This window comes from Rattus rattus, chromosome 7 (genome assembly GCF_011064425.1).
Source record: "Rattus rattus isolate New Zealand chromosome 7, Rrattus_CSIRO_v1, whole genome shotgun sequence".
Lineage (NCBI taxonomy): Eukaryota > Metazoa > Chordata > Mammalia > Rodentia > Muridae > Rattus > Rattus rattus.
Window position 1 is genome coordinate 122,165,511 of NC_046160.1, and position 26,835 is coordinate 122,192,345.

The following is a 26,835-nucleotide window of genomic DNA, read 5'->3' on the forward strand; positions in this document are numbered from 1 at the left end:
TTTGTATAATACACTATAAGTTTATTACAAATATTATATTTCTTTTTTTTTAATCTCAAAGTTCCTAATGGTTAGAAAAAACTGACAAAGTATCACAGAGTTAATGTAAATTTTGTTACACACACATATATATATATATAGTATAAGGCCACTTAGTTTTCTATTTTTACTCTGAATACTTGAGGGAGGCACTGTGTTTCTGCATCTGCATTTAGGTTATTTCAGTGACATTGTCTAGGATGATACCATAAAACAAACCACACTCTAATGGTGCGGGTCCAGGTATATTTATATACATGCCTTTCAGTTCTCTTCTGACAGAGATGGATTCTTTTCTGACACTTTTAGTAATTATGACTTGAACACTTGAGTATTCATTAAGTATGCTTTTATTTATTTTTATTGGTTATTTTTTTGATATTTCTAACGTTAGCCTCTTTACTGGTTTCCTATCTATAAACCCTCTATCCCATCCCCTTCCTCTTCTACTATGAGAGTGTTCCCTCACCCGTTCACCAACTAATTTCTGCCTCTCCAACTTTGTACAGTGGGAACATACACTGGGGGTCCAACCTTGACATGATCAAAGATTTCTCCACTCTTTGGTGAATATGGGTGGTGCTCATTAGAGACATGGGTACGTTCATGTGTATTCTTTCAATGGTGGTTTAGTCCCTGGGAGTTCTAGTTGGTTGGTATTATTGTTCTTATGGGATTGCAAACTCCTATATCTCCTTTAATCCTTTCTCTAACTTTTCAAATGGTGACCCCATTCTCAGTACCATGGTTGGCTGTAAGCATCTTCTTCTGTATTTGTCATACTCTGGCAGAGCATCTCAAGAGACAGCTATGTCAGGCTCCTGTCAGAATTCACTTCTTGGCATCTGGAATATTGTCAGTGTTTGGTGCCTGTATGTGAATGGGCTGTATCCCCAGGTGGGGCAGGCTATGGACAGCCTTTCCTTCTGCCTCTGCTCCAAACTTTTTCTCCATATTTCCTCCTATTAATATTTTTGCTCCAACTTCTAAGAAGGATCCACACTTTGGTCATACTTCTGCTTGAACTTCTTGTAGTCTGTGAATTATATCTTTGGTAATTCGGGCATCTGGATTAATATCTATTGAAAAGTGTGTCGATGTCATTTTGGGGGGGGGGACACTGGTTAGCTCACCCAGGATGATATATATTTTAGTTCCATACATTTGCCTGTGAATTTCATGAAGTCATTGATTTTACTAGCTGAGTAGTACTCCATTGTGTAAATGTACAACATTTTATGTATCCATTCCTCTGTTGATGGATATCTGGGTTCTTTCCATCGTCTGGATATTATAAACAAGGCTGCTATGAACCTATTGGAGCATGTATCCTTTTTATATGTTGAAGTGTATTTTGGGTATATGCCCAGGAGTTGTATAGCTGTGTCCCCAGGTAGTGTAATATCGAATTTCCTGAGGAAGCATCAGACTGATTTCCAGAGTGGTTGTACCAGTTTGCAGTCTCACCAAAAATGGAGGAATGTTCCTCCTTCTCCACATCCTCACTAGCATCTGTTGTCACCTGAGTTTTTGATCTCAGACATTCTGACTGGTGTGAGGTGGAATCTCAGGTTTGTTTTGATTTACATTTCCTTGATGGCTAAGGATGTTGAGCATTTCTTTAGGTACTTCCAACCCATTCAATATTCCCCAGTTAAGAATTCTTAGTTTAGCCAGGAGGCCAGTTCCAAACCTGGATTGCACCTTCAATTCCCTGAGCTACAGTGAGCCTAAGGTGGCTCGTCTGTTAAACTGGTCCTCGGCCACTTGCCGGACAGGCGGCAGCTGCAGTTATTAAGAGACGTGAGATGGGGCCCTGCGCACATCCCAGCGCCCAGTCCCGCGCTCACCGGGGGTCCGGCTTCCGTCGGTGAGTGGGTGCCAAGGGTCGCGATCTGTGGCCACTAGCAGGCAGTCGGGGTCGCGCAGGTGCGCGCACGCCTCGGTCAACTTGGCGAAGGAAAAATGCTCGTCGTAGCCTACGAGCACGGCGCGCACGCGCGGGTCGTCGCCGGGGTCCCCGGCCAGGCGCAGCCCCGCGGCACGCAGCTCGGCGCGCAGCCCCTCGCCACCCAGCACGAACACAGCGCCGGGTGCGTCGGGAGGCCCGGGCAGGCGCTGGCGCAGGAGGCGGGCGGCACACACCGCGGAGCTGAAGAGCTCCTCGGCGCGCAGCCCCGTGAAACCCAGGCGGGCGAAGCGCAGCGCCAGCTCGGGCCGCGCGCGCCGGCTGTTGTTGCTCACGAACAGCGTGGCCTTGCCCGCCTGCGCCAGCCGCTGCAGCAGCTCAGGGGCACCCGGAACGATGCGCTCGCCGTTCCACAGCACCCCGTCGCAGTCGAACAAGACGCCCTGCGCCTGGCCCAGCACGTCGCGCAGAGCCGCGCCGCGCAGCCGCTCGCAGCGCGCCATGCAGCCGGCTGGCCGCTCGCACGCGCGCGCTGCGCTCCCTCCGCGGACAAGGGGTAGCTCCACCAATTGACGTGCAGAACGGGGCTGGGGCGGGGCTACGATCACAGGCTTCAGCCAGTGGCGACTAGAGTTTAGTCGAAGGCTCTAGCCGATCCCGAAGGAGCTCGGAGAAAGGGGCGGGACCGCAGGGCGCCAGGGGACCAATGGAGAGCCAGACTGGTCTGGAGCGAATCGCCGTGCGCTTCCCAGCCAATTAGAAACGTAGGCCAGCTGGTTGCTAGGAGAAAAAAAACAGAGGCTGAGAGATTTGTTGTCTTCTGGCTAGATCTTGCCCTCCAAACCATTGACGCTCATTTAGAAACAAGTGGAAGGAGCAAGGGCCGCATCATCTATGTCTTCACAGTCTAGTCTAGGCTGTTGGGCTTGACCAGTGACCCTTCTGGTCATCTGACTGTGCTGTAAAGTTCCCCGAGGAATTAGATTTTGTTGTTGTTGTATAATTCGCGTTTAGTAAGATGTATACTTAAAAAAGGGTTGGGGATTTAGCTCAGTGGTAGAGCGCTTGCCTAGCAAGCGCAAGGCCCTGGTTTCGGGGTTCGGTCCCCAGCTCCGAAAAAAAAAAAGATGTATATTTTACAGTTCGATGGCTTTAGATAAATGATTTTTAAAACACGGATGCAGGGGCAGTGAAATGGTTCAGCAGATGATGGCAGTTTTCTGTCAAGGCTGAGGACCTGAGTTCCTTCTTCAGAAACCTCACGGTGGAGAGAACATACTCCTTCAAGTTGTTTTCTGACCTCCCAGGCACATCCACAACAAATGGATGTTAAAACATTGTAATTTAAAGCCAGGAACACTCCCACAGCCCCCAAAAAAAGCACTCAGAATCAGCTTTGTAAATTTACATTTTATAGTGTTATTTGATTCTCTGGAATATAGCTTTTCGAGTTCTTTGAATTCATTATATATTAGCCCTCTATCAGACATAGGATTGGTAAAGATCTTTTCCCAATCTGTTGGTTGTCATTTTGTCCTAATGACAGTGCCCTTTGGCTTACATAAATTTTGCAATTTTATGAAGTCCCACTTGTTGATTTTTGATTTACAGCATAAGCCATTGGAGTTCTGTTCAGGAAAGTATACCCAGTGCCCATGTGTTCAAGGTTCTTCCCCACTTTTACTTCTATTAGTTTGAATGTATTAGTTTAATGTGGTGGTACTCTGTCCACTTGGACTTGTGCTTTGTACAGGGTAATAAGAATTGATTGGTTTGTATTCTTCCACATGCTGACTGCCAGTTGAACCAGCCCCATTTATTGAAAATGCTTTTTTCCACATAATGGTTTAACCTCATTTTAAAAATTCTAACAAAAAATGATGTATTTGCTTGCACAATATATTTCCTATATTTCGGGGAGTAACCCATAACCAGAGACACCTTGTACATCAGCCATAGACGCTTGACTTCAGAAAAATTTCTTGGTCTGTATAATAGCATAGAAATACTGTTGTAATGATGTATGGATGTTTACATAACTCATTGTTTCATTTCCCTGGCATCACAGCAAGTGCTTTGTATAATCAGTCTAGAATGTGCTTCAACATACAGATGTCTCTAAGGGTTAAGGTGTGAGCAATTAAATGTGAGATTAATCATTTATTGTGACAAATACTGCCATGCTGAGGTGAATTGAGTTTCAAAAAGCTGTTAAATTGTATTTATATTGTATATATACATATATACATATATTGTATATATACATAACATATATATATATATATATATATATTCCTAAGCCAGAGATGTGGCTCAGCTGGTATTATTTTAGTTCGCATCAAAGAAACAACACACTATTTCATGATCAGAGAGAGAAATGACCCCAAGTTTTGCTGCTGTTAGTAAGATGAGAAGCATAGTTCAAACAAAACAAAGTGAACAATAAAAACAAATAAATATGACCCACAATGCCACAGGGATACATATGCACCATATTCATAGTGGCCTTTTTTGAGACAGCCAGAAGCCAGAAATAGCCCAGATGTTGTACAATGGAAGAGTGGATAAAATAATATGGACCATTTACACATTGGAATGCTATCTAGCTTTTAAGAATGAAGACATCATGAATTTTGCTGGCAAATAATGGAACTGTAAAATATCATCCCGAGTGAAGTAACTAACCCAAAAGGACATTTACCTTTGGTATGTTGGAACATTGTTGGGTATATGCCCAAGAAAGGTATAGCTGGATTTCGAGGTAGATCTATTTCCATTTTTTCTTTGAGAACTTACAGATTGATTTCCATAGTGGATGCACGAGTTGGTAATCTTACCAGAAGTGGAGAAGTGTTTCTCCTTCTGCAATCCTGGTCAGTATGTGCTGTAACCTGAGATTTTGAACTTAGCTGATTGGTGTAAGGTAGAATCTCCATTTCCCTCATAACTTAATATTGACTTATAAGTGGATATTGGCCTAAAGGTTCCTGACTCCCAAGATACAATCTACAGAACTCAAGAAGTTTAGGATGCCACAGGCCCAAGTGAGGATGCTCTAATCACAATTGGGAAGGAGTAGAAAACAATCATGGAAGGCAGAGAGACAGATGGACCTGCCTGTGAGAGGGGACAGGGAGCTGAATAGGGAAACATGAGTAGGTATTGGTGGGCGGGCAGGTGTGAAGTCCTGAGGGCAAGCAGAATAAATGGAAACAGGCAACCTCTAAAGTAGAGGGTGGGGGACCCTCTAGAATGTACCAGAGACCTGGGTGATGAGAGACTTTCAGGAGGAATGGACCTTAGATGAATTGCCCAACAGTAAGAAGAGGGAACTTGTAGATTCCACCTCTAGTAGAAAGACAAGGCATCAATTGGAGGAATGTGTTTGCCATCCCACATTCAGAAACCCTGACCCTGAATTGTTCTTGCCTAAAAGAATTCCAGGGACAAAATTGGAAAAGCAACAGGGAAATAAGTTCCAGTGTCAGGCACAAACTAGGATCCATCTCAAGTGGAGGCTCCAAGGCCTGACACTATTACTGCTACTCTGGTGGGCTTACAGACAGGAGCCTAGCATGGCTGCCCCTGAGAGTCTCAAAAAGCAGCTGAATGAGACAGATGCAGATATTTACACTCAATCACCTCACAGTAGCTAGAGAGAACCCAATGGTTGAAGCAGGAAAAAGCTGGAATAAGCTGTAGAGGGGGGCAACCCATAGGAAGATGAAGAGTCTCAACTAACCTAATCACCCTAGATCTCACAGACACAGAGCCCCCAAGTAGACATCATACAGAGGTCCAAGGCCTCTGACACATATAGGGCAGAGGACTGCCTGGTCTGGCCTCAGAGAGAGAAGATTCATCTAAACCTCAAGATATTTGAGGGCCCAGGGAGTGTGGAGTTTTGGTGGTGTGGGGATGGGGAGCTGGGTCATCCTCTTGGAGATGGGGGAGGAGAAATGGGATGAGAAACTGGTAGAGGGCAGACGGTGATGGAATAACACTGGAATATAAAAATGATTAATGATAATTTTAAAAATACATTTGATGTATAAATTATAATATCCAATGTGAAACTTCATGGCTTCATTGTCCAATGGCCAGTTTAACACACAATTATTGAAAATGTTAATAAAATATTACATGAGCCATATTCCACTTTATTTATGTTTCCCCAAGCTTAGTATTTTAGTTTAATCAAATTAAATAAATGATTAAAGAAATATAAAAATGATTACATTATTTTATACATCTTTTTTTCAATTACTATTCTTATTTACAAATACACTAATATTTCTATACCCCAACTTCTAGGTCATGAAGATTTAATTATTTGATTGCATTGGAAAGAAATTCATGCTACATTGGTTTACCATGTAGTCTAAAAATGTCTGGCCCATGTTGGAAATACCTAATCAATCATGAAAACAAAAATTTAATATTTGTCTTAAACAAACAAACCAAATAAAGGAAAAGCCAGGAAAGCCTTTTGGAAAAGCCTGAAATTCGGCATCATTTTTAGTGTCTGGTCCTATATAGGTCTTTTCACTGATCTTTAATCTTTCTTCCTCTTCCTCTTCTTCCTCTTCTTCCTCTTCCTTTTCTCTGAGCTACTATTCCTCCTACTTATTCGACTGTTCTTTATATTCTTTTTCTTCTTCATATTAAGTGAATTAGTAAGGTATTTTACAGAAATCATTAACTCAATATAATTGATAAAGTAAAAACAATAAGAAAATGTCATTAAATAAAACTAATAAGGTACCAAGAATATTTGCAATAAATATTCTTATCGAGTTATTCCAATAATATGACAGAATTTTATATTTTTTTAGTGTGGGAAAGTTCATTATAAAACTGAAATATAAAATTATTTAAGTGTAATTAATGTAAGATAATATATTTTTATTAGGTATGTTAGGAATTCTTTTTAAAGGTTTTCCATACTGTATAATAAATTCCCATCATACATTTTATTTATAGTAATAGCTTTATATTATACAAATAACTTTCTTTTTATTTATCATTTCATTTGTTTACATTTCAAATGATATCCCTCTTGCTGGTGACCCCTCTCCAAACTCTGCATCTCATTTAATCCATTATTTCACCCTTCCCTTTGTCTCTATGAGGGTACACTCCCACCCACTAACCTATTCCCTCCTCACTACTCTTGCATTCCCATGCACTGGGGCATCAAGCCTCCACAGGACCAATTTAATAACACAAATGTAAAGAATGTATATGCTGAAAACCATCAGGCATTCAGACATTGCCCAAAAATAGAACTAATAAATAAAGAACCAGAGTGAGCTCCACCATAGATAAATATTTATAAAGCAATACTAGTTATATTAAAATAAAGCAAAAAGTAGAAAAACAAAATATCATGATGCCCATCTCTCACTCCCCAAATTCCCTTCCTTCGTTTCCTATTAGCTATTTTCACACACACACACACACACACACACACACACACACACACACACACACACACACATACACAGACACCTTACATTTTTTGTTCAGTGTCATTTACATGGTTTCAGGGCTGAATATTTGGTATCAGTATTTGAAAATGTTTATAGAGCATAAATATGATTATGAGCTAATGTATAGATATGTAGGTAAGTCAACTCAGTCACAGGATAATAAAAATTGAAATAAATAGCCAAACATATTACATAGATATTATATAAGGAATACATATGCCTGTACATAGATATGTAAATATGTTAAATCATTGAAATTCAAATTATAGGCAAACTGAAATATCCATCACATACTTAGAATAACAGGAATAGAAAAATGCTGAAGATGGCACACACATATGAACATCTTGTTGGTTTACGTGTAATTACAGTCACAGTGGTATGTAGTGTTTAACAAACAAAATGCAACAGTGTCATAACTGCTCCCAATCACCTACTGTGCTATGAATAAACTACAGTGCCATGTGTCAATAAAAGGACTCTATCACCAGGTGCAAGAATTGAGCGTTTATTAACAGTCACAGAGATATGAAAGGAAGGTCTGTCATTATCAGTTTGAGAGTGATTTGCCAATTGTGAAAATTTAGGACTTAATTAGAGGAATGACAAGGGAATATAATCAAAACGCATGTTATGTATGTATAAAATGATCGAAGTTGCAACAAAAAGATAATGAAGAAAATCACCTTGTTTATAGAAGAAGGAATGGATAAAGAAAGTGAGAACTTATGAAAATACTGTCATGTGGTATTTAGATGAAGGAAATGCTGTCCTGTGTGTGAGAGAATAGAAATGGCCCTGTGTAAATTGAACAAAATAAGAAAAGTCAGATACATGAAGACAAATGCTGCCTGAGTTGAGTTACGTGGAGCATGAAATGGAGAAACTAAGGAATGGTGATCAATGTTCTCTTGATTATCAGAGATTGCAGAGGGAAAGAGAGGTTAAAGAGGAAAAGCATAAATCATAGCTATACAGGACATATTATATAGAGAGTTTTACATCTGAAAATTGTTTATTCACTATATATTTAATACTTGTGCCAGAAAAATTTATGTAAGTCAGCATGTTAACTGTCTAGTCATCTGTTTCCACACTGTATTTTTAAATTAAACAGAAGGTAATAAGCTATTGATCTAAAATTAGCCATTTCCCAATTTATGATTTTTAAACAATAACTATCAAACACTCAGGATTCTATGGAAATGCGATGCTCATGTCTACTGGATTTTCTCATGAGTTCACTTCAAAGTCATACGTGAGTATAATTACTTGTGTGCTTCATAATATTTGAGTGTTTCATACATGTGCTTGTTGCTTTTCTTATTTTTAAATTCAACTTAGTTTTTTTTCTTCTCCCATAATTTTTCTCATATACTTTACCCACTTTCATACTCTTTCTCTCACATAACTAAGACATTCTCTGAGGCTTTTGAAGAAATGATATCAATGTTATGCATAAAGTATTTAGATAAAATATCAAATTGTGTGAGAGAGGCTTTTGAGATGAATAGATTTAACTTTCTATGAAGGACATTATGTTTGCTATGCATATGTTATATAACTTTCTAGACATGTAATTCTGTTTCGTGTCTTGAATAAGGCAAAACTCTGTTTTAAATGTCTATCTTCACATAGACACAGCCTTTTACTGATTAAATATATTGATATAACATCCTATAATGAGTAGTCCTGAAAGTCATGAAGAAATAAATTGAAGTATCCAAAAGAGAAGGTAAGATCTTAAATGTGATATGGACAGAACACAGGGAGAAGAATGGAGGTTTAGGATGCACTACAGTTTATGGTCCATTCATTCCCATCTCCCTCTGGATTTGCCATTAAATATAAATGCTACTCTAATCAAGAAATCTGACCTAGATCTGTCTTGAATCTGAGAAAAGCAAACAAACAAACAAATAGGGTTTGGTGGTTTGAATAGGCAAGCATCATCACCAGCCCTCCCAGTGTGGAAAACACTCCTCTACAGGCTTCCTGCAGAAAACAGTCTCTGACTGAATGTTCTCAGATCAAGATGTAGAACTGGAAATTCCTCCAGTACCATCTCTGCCTGCAAGTTGTCATGATTCTCATCATTATGACACTGAAATTGTAATGTAGGCCCAGTGAAATGATATAATTTATAAGAGTTGTCCTTGTTGTTGTATCTTGTGGAAGTAATGAAACCATAACTACAACCTAGCGGTTTCCATGAACTTCCTTCTGTGATTTCAGTGATGAAGAAAAAAATTTATGACCTCATTGTTGTTATTGCATTTTCTTAATCTGACACTCTGCCTCCTATTTTTTAATAACAGCAGAAAAACAAGTAAAGTTTTGAGAACATTAGTTTCCTTTAAACAAATATTTTAAAGACTTTCTGAAAAACTAAGGTGAAAGGGAGATTAGATACCTGAGAAGAGTGCTCAACTATGTCTTTATAATCTGGTCTGAACCAGTGTTTTGCATACCAGGGGTCCTTTGCACCCCCTTGTGGTTCAGAGTGGCCTGAGAGTGAGGTTTATGTCTAGTTTCACAGTGAAGTTCATTCATTGTGTTTCTAGTACAGTAATAAATGGCTGTGTCCTCAGATCTCACATTGTTCATCTGCAGATACAGGGTGCTCTTGGCATTGTCTCTGGAGATTGTGAATCTATTCTTTACAGATGGTGCATAGTTTGTGTTACTGCCATCAGGTTTAATATCTCCAATCCACTCCGGAGCCTTTCCAGGAGCCTGCCAGAACCAGTTCATCTAGTAGTCACTGAAAGTGAATCCAGAGGCTACACAGGAGAGTTTCAGAGAACCCCCAGGCTGCACCAAGCCTCCTCCAGACTCCACCAGCTGTACTTCACACTGGACATCTGTAAGTAGAGAAAATACTGGTCAAAAACTGCTACACATGCCCATTGATCCACATATTCATGTCAACTCACATTCAGCATTCATTGCTTTTCAAAAATTACCTTTAAAAAGAGCAAAAATAAAAATTAAGCTCAGTTCCAACTCCATGTTGAGTAGTCAATAAGAAGTTTTGGGAACCAGAGCAGAGCTCCTCCGCCTGAACTGCAAGGTCAGGTTGGTCTGCTTTTTATGAATAGAAAGGCTCCCTATTTGCATGACTTCCTGCTATAGAGCATGATATATAGTGGGAGCCCACGGGTGACAAGTCTTAGATTATTTGTAAATGTATTGGATAAGACAGGTTACAATGCTAATATTGAAAGACTTGGTATCAGATTTCATTATTTTGTTTGTCAGAAATTAATGGCTATCTAATTTATCTTATACTTGCGCATGAGTTGCATTTTGGTGTTTATTTCAAATCAATTTTTCATTTCCTGGGTTCCTTTAGGATTTAGTTCAATGTGCCTATTCACTGGTGAACATGCAGATCCCTGTGGCAGCTCCAGGTCAGGGTGCAGCTGCTTCATGAGGTGGGGAACTCCCTTTCAGCATTGAAGCCGTGTGACATACCTGTATTTTAATGTTCAAATAACAAACTGCAAAATGTTGTCATTACGCGTGTGTACCCAGGAGTCTGTGATTTTATTTTTATTATGTATTTATTTAATGTTTCTCTGATTATTTCCTATTTGTTCACTAGAAACATGGAGTGACTAGTAAGCTCAATTTCAGTGTACAGGTCATAATTGCACTTCTATATATTCTCAATGTGTGCATGCCCGGTGCTCCAAAAAGAATGACCTCAGTTGCAACATGCCTCCCCTTGAATTTACTTTCCACATAATTTAGTTATGGCACATCACATGCATTTACCATTTCTATTTTTAATGTTAATTGCTATGTTTAGTTCTCACTTTCTAGGGGCCATAGGGATAGAATAGAGGATGGATTTCTGTTTGACTTTTAAGTGAAAAAAAAATTATTATTTGACAGAAGCTTGCTCTGCTTTGCTTCTCTGCTTTAATGGTGACTGATATTCCGGCTGAATCATTGAACAAAGGGTTTATTATCACTTAATTAGCTGATTAAAGTTTGAGGAGTCTTCAGTTTCCTGAACTACAGATAAACCAACTGAGCTTTGGGATATCACCGGAGAACAGCATTCATCTCATTATTTAGGAAAAAGAGCAAAGATGATCACACTGAAGATCTGCTCATTAGATTATGCAAAAGAAAGAAAAATCTGAGGAGGGAAAGTGGGGTATAGACGCTTTGGTTCAAAAAATCTAGAAACTCAAGAACACAGTTGAAATTGCACAGTTTAAAGTTATTGAACTTGGTGGAAACCAAGTCTACTCAAACAGCCAAATGAAAGTGTAAGAAAGATTACATAAAAGCAGGGAAATATTCCTCTCCATTAGCCCAAGGTCATCTGTGATAACAAGTACAAATCTTAATATGCTTCAGTATATAATTCCACAAGTAATGGAAAGAGTCCAAATAATATATAAGGGCCGGAAATCAATACTGGACTTCAAAGTTATTGCATTGAAATCCCAGAATATAAATGAGAAAACATGATTTATATGGACATTTCAGTCACAATTACCTGAAAAAATAATCTATCTGATGATAATGACTTAACCTTACACTCAAAATTAAAAAAAAAAAACTTCTTTTAGAGAGAGAGAGAGAGAGAGAATTCTGCACATAGGTTGCCTATAGTCTGTTAAAATTGAGGAGGAACACAACACTGAAGCTCCCGTAATGTATACTGATGATGTGCTCTTAACAAAGGAAAGGAGAAATATCATGGGAATCAAGACTCTGATGAAAAATCAACAGATGACAGGAACTTACAGAGTATCCTTAACATGTGGAATAAAGATTACTATTCTTGAACAATCATACCTTTTCAGAGATCTATATATTAAGGAATTTAGAATCAGAATACACATTCCTCTGCATATGCTGGATACAGGTTACCATAGAATGCTGGATATGATTAGAAGTTGAGGCCTACTGAGAACTGTGGAGAGTGAAAGTTGTTAAATGTTATTGTAATTTTCTTAAAATATAACTTCTTTCAATGAACTAAAATGCTGTAGCAGGTAAACACAAATGCTAAGCATTCATGATAACCTAATTTTGGTCCTGAAACCCAGGTAAAAATGCATTTTGTCAATGTGTAATCCCAGCAGGCAGATGCATAAAGGGAAGGGTTAGACAGTAAGATTGACAGAAAACTCCTGTAACATCTAGTGTGATGTAAATGGCATGTCAGAAGAAACAAAGATATGTTGTATTAGCAAAGTGGGACTCCTTAAATGTTTATCTCTCATTGACAAACCATGCAAGTATATGCGGGCGCGCGCACAGGCACACACACACACACACCACAGGACACACATAAATGAATAAAATAATGAAATTGTAACTACTGTAGAAAAACAGAAACTATGATAATTTTACACTGTAATGAGATAAAATGAGGAAGAATATCTGTTACCTAGTTTTGGAACACATGAAAGCATTTAACCTGTAATAAAATAGCATTATCAAATTTGAAAACATCAAGTGAATCAGTCAAATTAATAAAGAAAAATTAATTGAATTATTCATCAAGCACATGCACTATAGTGACCTAAACTAAAACAGGTGTTAATAGAACAACAACAATAACAAAAAAAAAAGAATCAAAGTGAAAACAAACGTTTTCAATCTTGATTTTAATGATACAGATTTATCAAGGTTTCTGGACATGACACAAAACATCAGATAGGAATTATTTGTCAAATTAATTTGATGAAAATGTGAAATTTAAAGTAAGCATTTGTCTAAATAAAATTCCATTTAAGTGTAAAGAAAAAGAATCAAGTACTAAAAATTTATACAGTGAAGATGCAGACAATAAAATGTCAAGTATTCATATTGATTTCAGTTCAAGATGGCATTATCAGGGAAAACCATTATCAACAAGCATGGTTAATTATTTAGGATATAAAAGACTTCTATCCCAAAGAATAAAACATGTTACTATAGCCTCACACAGGAAATAGTCTGACCACCCTGAGAGCTGGAGGAATGTGCAAAACAGTGTGTCTAGCTAACAGATTCTTAAGCAGAGCTCTCCCAGAAGACCATCGATTAGAGTATAGCCATAAACCTTGGTTGCTTGCACTGAGCATTACACTAACTAAATGACTCCTAACTCCTCCTCTTCCTCCTCCTCTGTCTGTGATCTGCCAGCTAGAGGCAGACCATCTTCTTGGTAGATGAGGTGTTATCAGAAATTTCAGGTGAGAATTCGATTAATCAGACTACTCCTGTAGGAAAACACAAACAAACCCATTCCAAATTTTAAGGAGGGAATCTGGTCCCTTCTAAATCCCATCCAAAGGATCAAGTCTTCATATTAGAACAGGAAATGCTAATTTTGGTGTATGCCAATGGAGGAAGATAGGAGATATTTGAAGTTTTTGTAGATGATAGTTAGAACTATCATTAATTATAGACAGAACTATCATTAATTGTACATTTAGGGTAAGGAGGCTTTCTTTTGTTCTAGACATTGAGCTTTTAGTGTTTGAAATGTTCTTTACACTATCTCTTGGCCCTGAAAGAATGGTGGATATTTGTGCATTGTGTGCAGAAGGTGTTGAATTGAGAGATAGTGAAGGCAAAGTCATTATCAGTTTTTATCTTTTGAGGAATGCCTATGATGTTAAATGTGTAGGACATATGATGAATTAACCTTTTTGAGTTTTTACTCATTTGGACTGTAGCTTACATAGAGAATGAGTATGTTACCATGTATCTATGGAAAAAAACATATTTTTGTCTACTGAATTGGGGTGTGTTGATGACATCAATTTGCCATAAGTCACTGGATTTTGAGCATCTGCGGTTGTTGTCCATTATTTATAAAGCTGATAGGGTAATACAGGATGCACAAGAAGAGCATATATTTATTATTCTTTAGAGTTAAACAAGAGGATGTGGAGGAAGCAGCCATGAAGGCCTTTTATATTTGTGTCTGTATTCGACGGGAATTGGCCTGTCTGCTCACTGGAGCCTATGCATATTCCTGTTGAGATGGTTTGGTCAGTAACGGAGTTTCCTTTGTATTTGTTCCTGGAAGGGGTCTATGAGATCTGATATACTGGATGTAAATGGGGGAGGCTCTTTAATGTATGAAGCCAGAAGCCTGTATGAGTAGAGGGGCATGTGGGTTGACATCTCATGTGATAAAAGGTCTTGACAGCCAAGGGAGCAAATTGACAGCATATCCAGTGTCTATGAAAAATTTAAGTGTCACCTTGACTTCCTTTAGTGCCAGATAGATAGCAAATATATCTTTATATTTGGAGGAATGTGGGGAAGCTCTCTGAATCAGAGAATAAGTAGTTCGCACTCAGGGAAGTAGTATATTATTGGTGCAGTCACCTCTTTCTGCCATCAGTAAATATTGAGTTGCTCCAATTATGGACTTTTAAAAACTTTTGAGGAGCAGCAATCACAACAGATGATGCGCAGAGACAATTTACAGCAGAATAATGTTGTCTATATGTCTTGGCAATCCTGTTGTCTTACTCAGGGTTTCTATTCCTGCACAAACATCATGACCGAGAAGCAAGTTGGGGAGGAAAGGGTTTATTCAGGTTACTTCCATGTTGCTGTTTCACAACCAAAGGAAGTCAGGACTGGAACTCAAGCGGGTAAGGAAACAGGAACTGATTCAGAAGCCATGGAGGGATGTTTCTTACTGGCTTTGCTTTCTTATAGGATCCAAGACCACCAGGCCAGGGAGGGCACTGCTCACAGTGGGCTGGGTCCTCCCACCTTGACCACTAGTTGAGAAAATACCATACAGCTGGGTCTTCAGAAGGCATTTCCACTACTGAATCTCCTTTCATGTGGTAACTCAAGCTTGTGTCAAGTTGACACAAAAAACTATCCAGTCCAGGTGTTAAACTGAGAGTAAAATGGGAGTGATTTTTGATTAGTTATTAAATATCAGAGAGGAAAAAGGTTAATTTATTGGTTTTTTCACATTTGTTTTTTTGTTTGTTTGTTTGTTTTGTTTTTGTTTTGCTTTTGTTTTTTGAAAAAGAATGTCAGGTTATTTTTCCAAAGTTTGTAGGCTTCCATACTTGCCCTTTTTTAATCATATTAATGAAAGCATCCACCTCATTTAGAATTCATAGTGCAGCACGCATCTGGTTATGGAGCCATTCCAGGATGCCCTGGTTTGGTATACAGCCCCGACATGTGTAGGGGAGGAATTAAAGATTAGGAGCTGTATGGACATCACTGAGCCTTACCTAAAAAGAGCCATGTCATTTTAAGCTAAAATGACAAAATTTAGAGCTTGGATTACTTCAGGAGACAATATCCTCTGGGATGAAGACATTTTATCTACTTTTAGGAGGTTAAAGAAAGGTTGAAGAGTTCTTATGGGAAGGGACAGCCAGGCTCCAAGCCAATTAAGTTTTCCCAAAAAGTTCTGGAGGGAGGCGAGAGTTAATTTCAGAGAGAACATAAGGGTGGGTTTGAGGATGAATAATGAGCTGAGAGAGATTTCCATTTCTAAAAACAGAATGGATGGAATATGTTGTACGTTATGAGGGACTACTTTGAATCCTAGGTAAGATAGCTGGTCTTTGATTTGGGAAGGGCAGTTGATGAATCTCCCCATATTATGACATCATTTATATAGTGGTATATATTCAGTTCTATGTTTAAATAAGGTTTTGATGCAGTGGCCACAGACTCCCTATGTTTATAGCAGCCATATTTATAATAACCAGAAGTGGAAAGAACCCAGATGCCCTTCAACAGAGGACTAGATATAGAAAATAAATTCAATACATTTAAACAAAGGAGTACTACTCAGATTTCAAAAAGAATGACTTCATGAAATTCATAGGCAAACGTATAGAACTAGAAAATATCATCCTGAGTGAAGTAGCCCAATCACAAAAACCACACACTTTATGGACTCACTGAGAATTGGATATTAGTTCAATAGCTCAGATTAGCCAAGATCAAATTAACAGAGCAAATGAAGTTCAAGAAGAAGGATGCCCAAAGTGCAGATGCTTCACTCCTTCTTAAAAGGAGAAACAAAAATATTCATAGGAGGGGATATGGAGACAAAGTTTGGAGCAGAGTCTGAACAAATGGCTATTCAGAAGCTGAACCACCTGGACATCCACCCCATATATATACAGCCAACAAACCTAGAAAATAATGATAAAGGGAAGAAGTACATGCAGACAGGAGCCAGATATAGCTGTCCCCTATGAGACTTTGCCAGAGTATGAGAAATACAGAGGTGAATGCTATCAGGAAACCACTGAATTGAGAAAGGTGGAATTAGAGAAAGAATAACAAATGCAAAAGAGACTTGCAAAAAGGACCTGGTCAACAGCTCCTTGCACGCAAATCCAGTGGGAGTGAGAGCTAAACCTTCAGCGGGGCAGACACACCTGGGAAGCCAAAAGAGACTACACTCTGCCCACATTTCTGACACCAGAGGAAAACATCTAACTCCATCTGGGACCCCGGTGTACCAGGACCACGGGAAAAGGCAGGGCAGGTCCTTCTGGTTGCCGCCCTCACTGTGAGCTCAAAAGCAGCTCCCCAGGAGCAACTCTAGCCCCAGGACCAGAGGAAAGACCAAATTTTCTTCTCCAAATGAGCTGCCTGGTGGACTCAGGAAACACTGCCACAGGAACAGCTGAAGACCAATAGAAAGAAAGACTACACACCTGAAAGCAGAACACTCTGTTCCCATAAATGGCAGAAAGAAAACAGGAAAACAGGTCTATAGCACTCATGACACACAGGCCTATAGGACAGTCTAACCACTGTCAGAAATAGCAGAACAAGGTAACACCAAAGACAACCTGATTGCGAGAGGCAAGTCCAGGGACCCAAACAACAGAAACCAAGACTACACAGCATCATCGGAGCCCAATTCTCCCACCAAAGCAAACACGGAATGCCCAAACACACCAGAAAACCAAGATCTAGATTTAAAAATCACATCTGATCATGATGATGGAGGACTTCAAGAAAGCCATGAGAACTCCCTTAGAGAAATGCAGGAAAACATAAATAAACAAGTAGAAGCCTATAGAGAGGAATCACAAAAATCCCCGAAAGAATTCCAGGAAAACACAATCAAACAGGTGAAGGAATTAAAAATGGAAATAGAAGCAATAAAGAAAGCACAAAGGGAAACAACCCTGGACATAGAAAACCAAAGGAAGAGACGAGAAGCCATAGATACAAGCATCAACAACAGAATACAAGAGATAGAAGAGAGAATCTCAGGAGCAGAAGATTCCATAGATATCATTGACACAATGGTCAAAGATAATGTAAAATGGAAAAAGCTACTGGTCCAAAACATACAGGAAATCCAGGACTCAATGAGAAGATCAAACCTAAGGATAATAGGTATAGAAGAGAGTGAAGACTCCCAGCTCAAAGGACCAGTAAATATCTTCAACAAAATTGTAGAAGAAAACTTCCCTAACCTAAAGAAAGAGATGCCCAACCAGAACGGCCATTCTGAGTATGCCCAATCTGGGGTTCCAGCCCATATACTTAGAGCCACCAAACCCAGACAATATTCCTGATAGCAAGAAGTGCATACTTGCAGGAGCCTGACATAGCTGGCACCTGAGAGGCTCTGCCAGAACATGACAAACACAGAGTCAAATGCTGGAAGACAAGCATTAAACTAAGAATGGGTTACCATTGGAGGAATTAGAGAAAGGATTGAAGGAGCTGTCAGGTTTACAAGTGCATAAGAACAATACCAACCAACTCAAGATGCCAGGTAGTAAACTGCTATCCAAAGGGTACACATGGACAGACCCATGACTCCAGCTGTATATGTAACAGAGGATGGATTTGTTTGGCAATAGTGGAAGGAGAAGCCCTTGGAACTGCCAGGGCTACATTCACCAGTATAGCAAAAAGTCAGGGCAGGGAAGCAGAAGGGTGGGTATTTGGGTTCGGATATATCCCTCATAGAAGAAGGGGATGGGGAGATAGTATAGGGTTTATGGTTGGGAAACTGGGAGACGGGATAACATTTAAAATATAAATAAAAACTACCCATTAAAAAACAATGACCTCTGATGGGTGGATGGTTCCTGAAAATTTCAAGGCAAATCATAGAGACAGAGAGCACTATAGTCATGAAGGACAAGGATCACAATTAGAAACTCTACACCAAGGAGACTTACAATATTATAGAGAACAAAAGTGCATAGAGAAGATGGAGAATCTTAGTCTGTAGGTAGCAGAGAAAATCCAGGAAGGACTGGACAAAAAGAGAGTAAAAGTATAAGTATACTGTGACAAGAAGTTTATTCTTGTCCATCCCCAAACAAGTGATTGCCAAAGAGAAATATCCCAAATCAGAAGGGAGAGACCTCCCTTTTCACATGATCAAGTTTAATTAGGAACAGAGGAGCTTTTGGCACAGAAGTGTAGCTTACAGTGTAATAACTGACAAAGAAGGAAGCCCTGGTTTGCCACCCAGGTGAGGAGATTAAGTAGTTAGAGCAGGTAGTACAGATAATTGATGAAGAGGTGGATGGGAGAGGCTTTAGAGGAAAAAAAGGGTTCCAGTAGTCACAGTGGATCATGTCTTTCTATGAAGAGAGTAGCAAAGCTACTGTGGTAGGCAGATGATAGACATAACATTTTTAGTTAGAGAGATACCTAGGTGATGATAACCCAGCAACTGGAGAGATGACATTTTTAAGTAGGTGAGGAAAGATGGACATTGTAGACAATAGAGGGAAGAAGTATTTGAAAAACACACTCTAAAATTGGGAGTCAAAAATGGTGGCAGAAACTAGCAGAAATAAATGATTTGTACATACTTTGAGATATTTAAATCAGCAGCTTGATTCAGAGAGGGCTTGTCTTTGGGAAGGAGGATGTTACAGGTTCTAGTTATGACTGAGGAGAAGAAGAAAGACTTTATTGTAGGTGTGAGTGATATAACAGTGAAAGGCATCTGGAAGAGTTTAGATTGCACATGGCTTGCAGAATAATACTGGTCATGAGAGGTGAGAGAGTGAAGGGGATAGAAAGAGAGAAAGATAAGGGAGAAGGAAGAGGAGAAAGGGCTAAGGAGTGAAGAAAGGAGCTGGGAATGAATAGGGACCACAAAACCACAAAACCTAAATAGCTAAATATTATAGGAATAAGAAGGTGGCGAAGGGAAGCTAAGAGAAACCCTTGGGTTGGAGAGAGTCAGGGTAGAAAACAAGTGGAAAAGTGCTAGAACCACAAGTACTGAGGGATGATATTTTGTATTTCCATCCATTTGCCTGACAAATGAATGATGTTCTTTGCTTTATTAGTTGAATGGAATCCATTGTGTAAATGAACCACAGTCCCTGTACAGTGTCTTCAGTTGAGGGACATCTGGGTTGCTTCAAATTTCAGGCTATTATGAATAAAGCTACTATAAACATAATGGAGCACATGTGTGTTTGGTATGTTGCAGCATCTTTTGGGTATATGAGGGGCTTTAAAGCTGAGTCTTCAGTTGGAACTTTTTATATGTTGCAGTATGTTTTGGGTATATACCCAGGGGCACGACAGCTGAGTCTTCAGTTAGAACTATTTCCAATTTTCTTAGGAACAGCCAAATTGATTTCCAATGTAGTTGTACCAGTTTGTAATCTCACCCACAATGGAAGTGTGTTCTTCATTCTCCATATGCTGCCCTTCCTAGCATGTGTTGTCACTTGAATTTTTGATCTTAATCATTCTAATCGGTATAAGGTGGAATCTGGGTTTCATTTTGATTTGCATTTTCACAATGACTAAGGACATTAACCTTTTTTTCTGAAAATATTCCCTTTATTACATTGCATGGTGTTAGAATTTTTGCCAAACATCAAATGTCCATAGGCCTCTGTGTTACTTTCTGAGTCTTCAATTTTATTCCATTGCTCAGCAGTATTCATTACTATTGCTTCATAGTATAGCATGAAATCAGGGGTAGTTGTGCTTCCAGAAGTTCTTTAACTGTGCTGGATTGTTTAGCTATCCTGATTTTTCTGATTTTTTTTCATGAAGTTAAGCATTGCTCTATCGCCTGGAGAGATGGCTCAGAAGTTAAGAGCATTGGCTGATATTCCAGAGGTTCTGATTTCAGATTCCAACAAACGTATGGTGGTGCAAAATCATCTGTAATGCGATCTTGTGCTGTGTCCTGGTGTGTCTGAAGATAGCAACGGTGTACTATTTATTTATTTATTTATTTATTTATTTATTTATTTAATTTATTTTTTTGACATTAAAGATTTTTTAAGTGCTTCTGGGCCCTTGAAGATTCCTTGGTTGAGAACTCTCTGTTTTGCTCTATACACCATTTATATTGGGTTATTTGTACTGTTGGTGTTCAGCCTTCTTGAGTCCTTTATAAATTTTGGATATTAGCCCTCTACCCTGCAACGTTTTCTCATGTAAAGGTATTGAGGAAATATACTATTTTGTAATTGTTATTCACTTAAAGAAATATAAAACCCAGAAACATTGTAACTTTTATAATACTAAAAAGACTTTTCTTGGATACATAAGCTCTGGTACCAAAAATAAAGTTGTTAAGAGTTTGCTCCATAAATCAAAAGTATATGTATTGGCATATATGTAAAGTGGGTGGAGCTTGGCTTCATTAACTCAATGTGTGAATGTGTACATATCTACCTCTCTCTCTGCCTGTCTTTCTGTCTGTTTACCTGTCTGTCTGTCTCTCTTTGTATGTATGAAGTTGTTGAAGCTTTCATTTATTAATCAAATGTGTTTTATGTATTTATGTGTGTGTATATATGTATGTATGTATGTATGTATGTATGTATGTATGTATGTGTGTGTGTATTGTACAAAATGGTGGGAAATTGCTACTGACATTTGCTTCATAAACCAAGATTTTGTGAGTGGGTGTCTTCTGTATATCATCACAAAACCCACATTCTTCCCTTGGATTGCTAGTAGGCTGTATAAGCTCTTTTATATGTTTATAGAGTAAAGGATCCTGTTACAGTCCTCATCTTTTTTATCATCCAAAACACTGGAACATACTCAAGTTCTTCTCAAAACTGAGGGAAGGTTTAAGATCCCTTTTAAGTTCCAGTGAATAAAATGAGATTTTATCCTTTTTAGACATGTTAGGCTGAAACTGGGTTTTAGATATCAAAGTAAGCCAATTGAAATTATGATATTTTGTAGCCTCTTCCTCTAAATTTGTCTATTTCTTGGAACTGAGTGGATTTTTCTCATCATCATCATTATCATCATCTTTATCATTCTCAATATTAAAAGCCTCAGAGAAACAGAAAAAAAAAAAAAAAAACAGAAAATAAAATGGGGAATTATTTTTTGGCTTATGATCTAATGATAAGTATCTTCCCCATGATCTTTTCCCTGCTAAAATGTCTTTTTCTTTACACTTAGCCATATATAAGCTTTCCCTAAAAATGCTGCGATATAAGCAGCCTCAATAATAATGTTATTAGGTACATTCTTCTGATACCAAACCTGAATATCCCTTTCTAGTCTTTTCCAGGATTCTCAATCCAAACATGCATGGATTGCAAACTGAGGACTTCAATGCTGCACAAAGTTTAAGAAAAGAGTCAATTAATAAATACAGACTTTAATTCCCCCTTTCATTTCAGTATACTGTATTATATGTATTTAAGTTCATTTCAACAGACTCCTTATAGGATATGACTTATTTATACTTCCTTCCCTTTAATCCTCTTTCAGGTCAATTTCTTTTTTTATTCCTTTTCATTTGCTTCATAAACCAAGAGTTTGTGAGTGGGTGTCTTCTGTATATCATCACAAAAACCACCTTCTTCCCTTGGATTGCTAGTCAGCTGTATAAGCTCTTTTATATGTGGTTTTATTTATTCTCAATTCAAGTGTTATCCCCTTCTCAGTTCTCCTCTGCAAAACCCTTATCCCATCCCCATCTGCTTCTCTGAGAATGCTCTCCCAACCACATACTCCTGTCTTAGCACTCTAGGATTCTCTTATGCTGGGGCCTCTATTCCACTGATACCAGATAAGGTGATCCTCTGCTAAATATGCAGCTGGAGCCATTGGTCCCTCCATGTATCCTCTTTGGTTGGTGGTTGTTTCGGAGAACTCTGGAGAATCTGTATGGTTGATATTGTTGCTCTTCTTATGGGGTTTTAAACCCCTTCAGTTCCTTCAGTCCTCCCCCTAACTCCTCCACTGTCATTCTTGTGCTCAGTCAGATGGTTGGCTGCAAGTATCTGCATTTGGATTGAACATTTTCTGGTAGAGCCTCTCAGGAGACAGATAAACTAAGGTCCTATCATCAAGCACTTCTTGGCACCAGCACTTGCCTGCTGTCAAGAACCATAATGGGTCAAGGAAATAACTAGCATGTGATCTTCCAGAATGGCCTTCTTCAAATTATTATATAATCTGTGACTGGTTTTCTCTTTTTAGATAAAAAGAGAATGTATTTTTGTAAAGATCTCTGCTATTAAAATGCTTTTCCTGTTATTATTAAACATATAAAATTATCATTAACCAATAGTCTACCCATTTTTCTTTTTTTATTGGATTTTTAAATTTACATTTAAAATGCTATCACCTTTCCTGGTTTCCCCTCCAGAAACCTGCTATCCCCCCCCACTTCAATAAGAGTGTTCCTTCACCAATTCACCTTCTCCCTCCCACCTCTCCAACCTTACATTCCCATACACTGGGACATTGAGCCCGAAAAGACCAAGGGCCTCTCCTCCCAGTGATGCCAGACAAGCCCATTCTCTGCTACATAATTGGGTGGAGTCATGGATCCTGGCCACTGTATACTTGGTATGGTGCTTTAGTCTCTGGGAGCTCACAAGAGTCTGGTTAATTGATATTATTTTTCTTCTTATGGGGTTAACCCCCTATCAGCTCCTTCAGTCCTATCTTCAACTCCTCCTATGGGAATTTGGTGAAGAATATCGATTGTCTGAAATGCACTTAAAGAAATGTTCAACAAGAAACAAAACGGCCCTGAGATTCCTCCTCACACCAGTCAGAATGGCTAAGATCAAAAATTCAGGTGACAACAGATGTTGGAAAGGATGTGGACAGAGAGGAAGACTCCTCCATTGTTGGTGGGATTGCAAGCTGGTACAACCACTCTGGAAATCAGGGTAGATGTTCCTCAAAAAATTGGACACAGTATAACCTTAGAACACAGCTGTAGCACACCTGGACACACAACCCAAAGATGCTCCAACTTATGACAAGGACAAATGCTACACTATATTCATTGGAGCCTTATTTATAATAGCCAGAGGCTGGAGACAAACTAGATGCCATTTAACTGAAGAATGGATACAGAAATTGTGGAACATTTACACAATCTACTCAGCTATTAAAAGCAATGACTTTAGGAAACACTTAGACAAATGGATAGAAATAGAAAATATTATCCTGAGTAAGGTGACACAATAACCATGGAACACACAGAGTGTGCAGTCATTGAAAAGTGGATATTAGCACTAGAGCTGGGATTACCCACAGATACAATTCACAGAACAAACGAAGCACAAGAAGAATGAGACTAAAGTGGAGATACTTCAGTCATTCTTAGAAGGGAGAACAAAATATTCAATGGAGGAAATATGGGGACAAAATGTGGAGGAGATACTGAAAAAAAAGGTCATCCACAGATGGGCCCACATGGAGATCCATCCCATATACAGCCACCAATCTCAGATGCCAAGAAATTCATGCTGAAAGGAGCCTGATATAGCTCCCTCCTGAGGCTCTTCCAGAACCCAACAAATAGCCCACCCCTTTGGATCTCTGCAGATCTGTGAATGTGTACTGTCTTTAATGATGCTTTATAAACAAATAGAAGACTTCTTAATTCTTAATGATGAACTTGTAAAAATTTCAAAAATTATATCAGTGAATATTAAGCTCTTTATTAGTGGGGTTGCTATTAGATTATTTTTTGATAGGCAAAACTGAGATGTGAACTCTGTCAGTCTCCCAAGAGTGACACTAGTTAATTGCACTTAGATAGTAATCAGACTTTCCCCTTTTCAGAACATATTCCAAGAGGTTGTAAAACAACCAAAGGACTTTTAATCAAAAGTCATAAAAATGGAACTAATGACTTATTATAAGTGCTACTGAGTTTTCTATATAAAACTTCGCTAATAACTTGGTTATGGTTAAAACCTTCAGTGAACTTGTGGAAATGTAACAAGTGGTGGATATTTAGCCAGACAAATATTCCTAATGGATATTCATGTGACCATTCTCTGCTCTAAACTTCTATTTCAATTTGAGATTAGGTTTTTATAGGATGAAGTTTTTAACATGTGATTATGTATTCTGAAACATGTATAAGTACGGATGTCAAAGATAATCACTTTTCTAAGTGTCTCTTTTTCTTCTTGTGACTTTGGACTAGCAGGTTGAAAACTGGGACCTTGGATTTCCTGCTGAGATAGTACAAATGTTAGTTATCTTACAATTCTGACAAATGCTCCTATTCCTTCCCCAGCTCTGACTAGCAACCACCACATGCTTGCTTGCTTGCTTTTCCTTTCTTTCTTTCTTTCTTTCTTTCTTTCTTTCTTTCTTTCTTTCTTTCTTTCTTTCTTTTTCTTTCTTTCTTTCTTTCTTCCTTCCTTTCTTTCTCTCTCTCTTTCTCTCTCTCTTTCTTTCTTTCTTTCTTTCTTTCTTTCTTTCTTTCTTTCTTTCTTTCTTTCTTCCTTCCTTCCTTCCTTTCTTTCTTTCTTTTTCTTTCTTTCTTTCTTTCTTTCTTTCTTTCTTTCTTTCTCTCTTCCTTTCTTTCTTTCTTTCTTTCTTCTTTCCTTTGTTTGTTTCTTTCTTCTTTCCTTTCTTTCTTTCTTTCTTTCTTTCTTTCTTCTTTCCTTTCTTTCTTTCTTCTTTCTTTCTTTCTTCTTTTCTTTCTTTCTTTCTTTCCTTTCTTTCTTTCCTTTCTTTATTTTCTTTCTTTGCTGTTTTACGAAGAAGTGCTAAGTGCAAGCAACTGCAGTTTCTGGAATAAGAGGATTACAGTGGGCAGGACATCTACAGCACCATAATAGCTTAGACTTAGCTAAGTAAATTTTTATTACTATATATCAACCCTAAGTAGGATGAAGTCTTACCTGCAGCAGATGCTCTTCCTCCTCCACTGCCTCAGGAAGAACTTACAGTAAAGAAGACTCCCACTGTGACTGGCCCCTAGCAGTCTGAGTTTGGTGTCTGCAGATGGGATAGATCCCCAAGTGGGGCAGTTTCTGGGTTGTCTTTCCTTAAATTTCTGGTTAATATTTTACCCAGGGGGATTGTAAAGCACTTCACTGAAGAATTATTTTTATCCCCAAGTAGAGTTACTGCTATGAGTCCCTGTTCAGGAATGAGATGCCAGGAGTATTTCATGGTAGAGGATCAGAGGGTCTCTGCTGACAAGATACTGAGGAATTGGGATAGGAAAGTAGGAGTTAGTCATGCAATAGTGTCCAAGGTTATCTTACAATTCTGACAAATGCTCCAATTCCTTCCCCAGCTCTGACTAGCAACCACCACCTACCTTCCTTCCTTCCTTCCTTCCTCCTTCCTTCCTTCCTTTCTTTCTTTCTTTCTTTCTTTCTTTCTTTCTTTCCTTTCCTTCCTTCTTTCTTTCTTTCTTTCTTTCTTTCTTTCTTTCTTCCTTTCTCTCTTTCTTCCTTCTTTTTCATCCTTCCTTCCTTTCTCTATTCTTTCTTTCTTTCTACAGTTTTCATTGAACAAAAACAGACTTACTATTATCCAAGAAGAATAGATTATGTGTTTAATCTTTCATTATATGTCCAGGATTATAATTCAGTCACAATTAGAAAATAAAAACATAACAGAATTTATTTTTTATTGTCAGCCCAAAACCTACAATTTATGCCAGCAGATGCTGGTGAGGATGGGGAGAAATAGGAACATTCCTCCATTTTTGATGGGATTACAAGCTGGTACAACCACTCTGGAAATCAGTCCGATGGTTTCTCAGAAAATTGGACATAGTACAACCTGAGGTAACTGCTGTACCACTTCGGGACATATACCCACAAGCTGCTCCAACATGTAACAAGGACAAATGCTCCACTATGTTCATGGCAGCCTTCTTTATCTTTATAATATCCAGAAGCTGGAAAGAACCCAGATGTCCTTCCACAGAGGAATGGATACAGAAAATTTGGTATAGTTACACAACGGATTACTACTCAACTATTAAAAACAATGACTTCATGAAAATCTTAGGCAAATTGATTAACCTAGAAAATGTCATCCCAAGTGGGGTAACCGAATCAGAGAAAAACACTCATGGTATGCACTCACTGATAAGTGGCTATTAGCCCAAAAACTTGGAATACACAAGAAACAATTCACAGACCATATAAAGCTCAACAAGAAGGA

At 38.6% G+C, this 26,835-nt stretch overlaps 1 protein-coding gene and 1 pseudogene across 1 annotated transcript; both read right to left on the minus strand.

Moving 5' to 3' along the window:
• Positions 1-1,749: 1,749 nt before the first annotated feature.
• On the minus strand, positions 1,750-2,464 carry Pdxp (pyridoxal phosphatase). The gene has a single exon (XM_032908376.1). The coding sequence runs from the start codon at positions 2,449-2,451 to the stop codon at positions 1,834-1,836; it is 618 nt and encodes a 205-aa protein (XP_032764267.1). The 5' UTR covers positions 2,452-2,464; the 3' UTR covers positions 1,750-1,833.
• A 118-nt stretch (positions 2,465-2,582) lies between these two features.
• On the minus strand, positions 2,583-10,452 carry LOC116906246 (annotated as a pseudogene).
• Between the last annotated feature and the right edge of the window lie 16,383 nt (positions 10,453-26,835).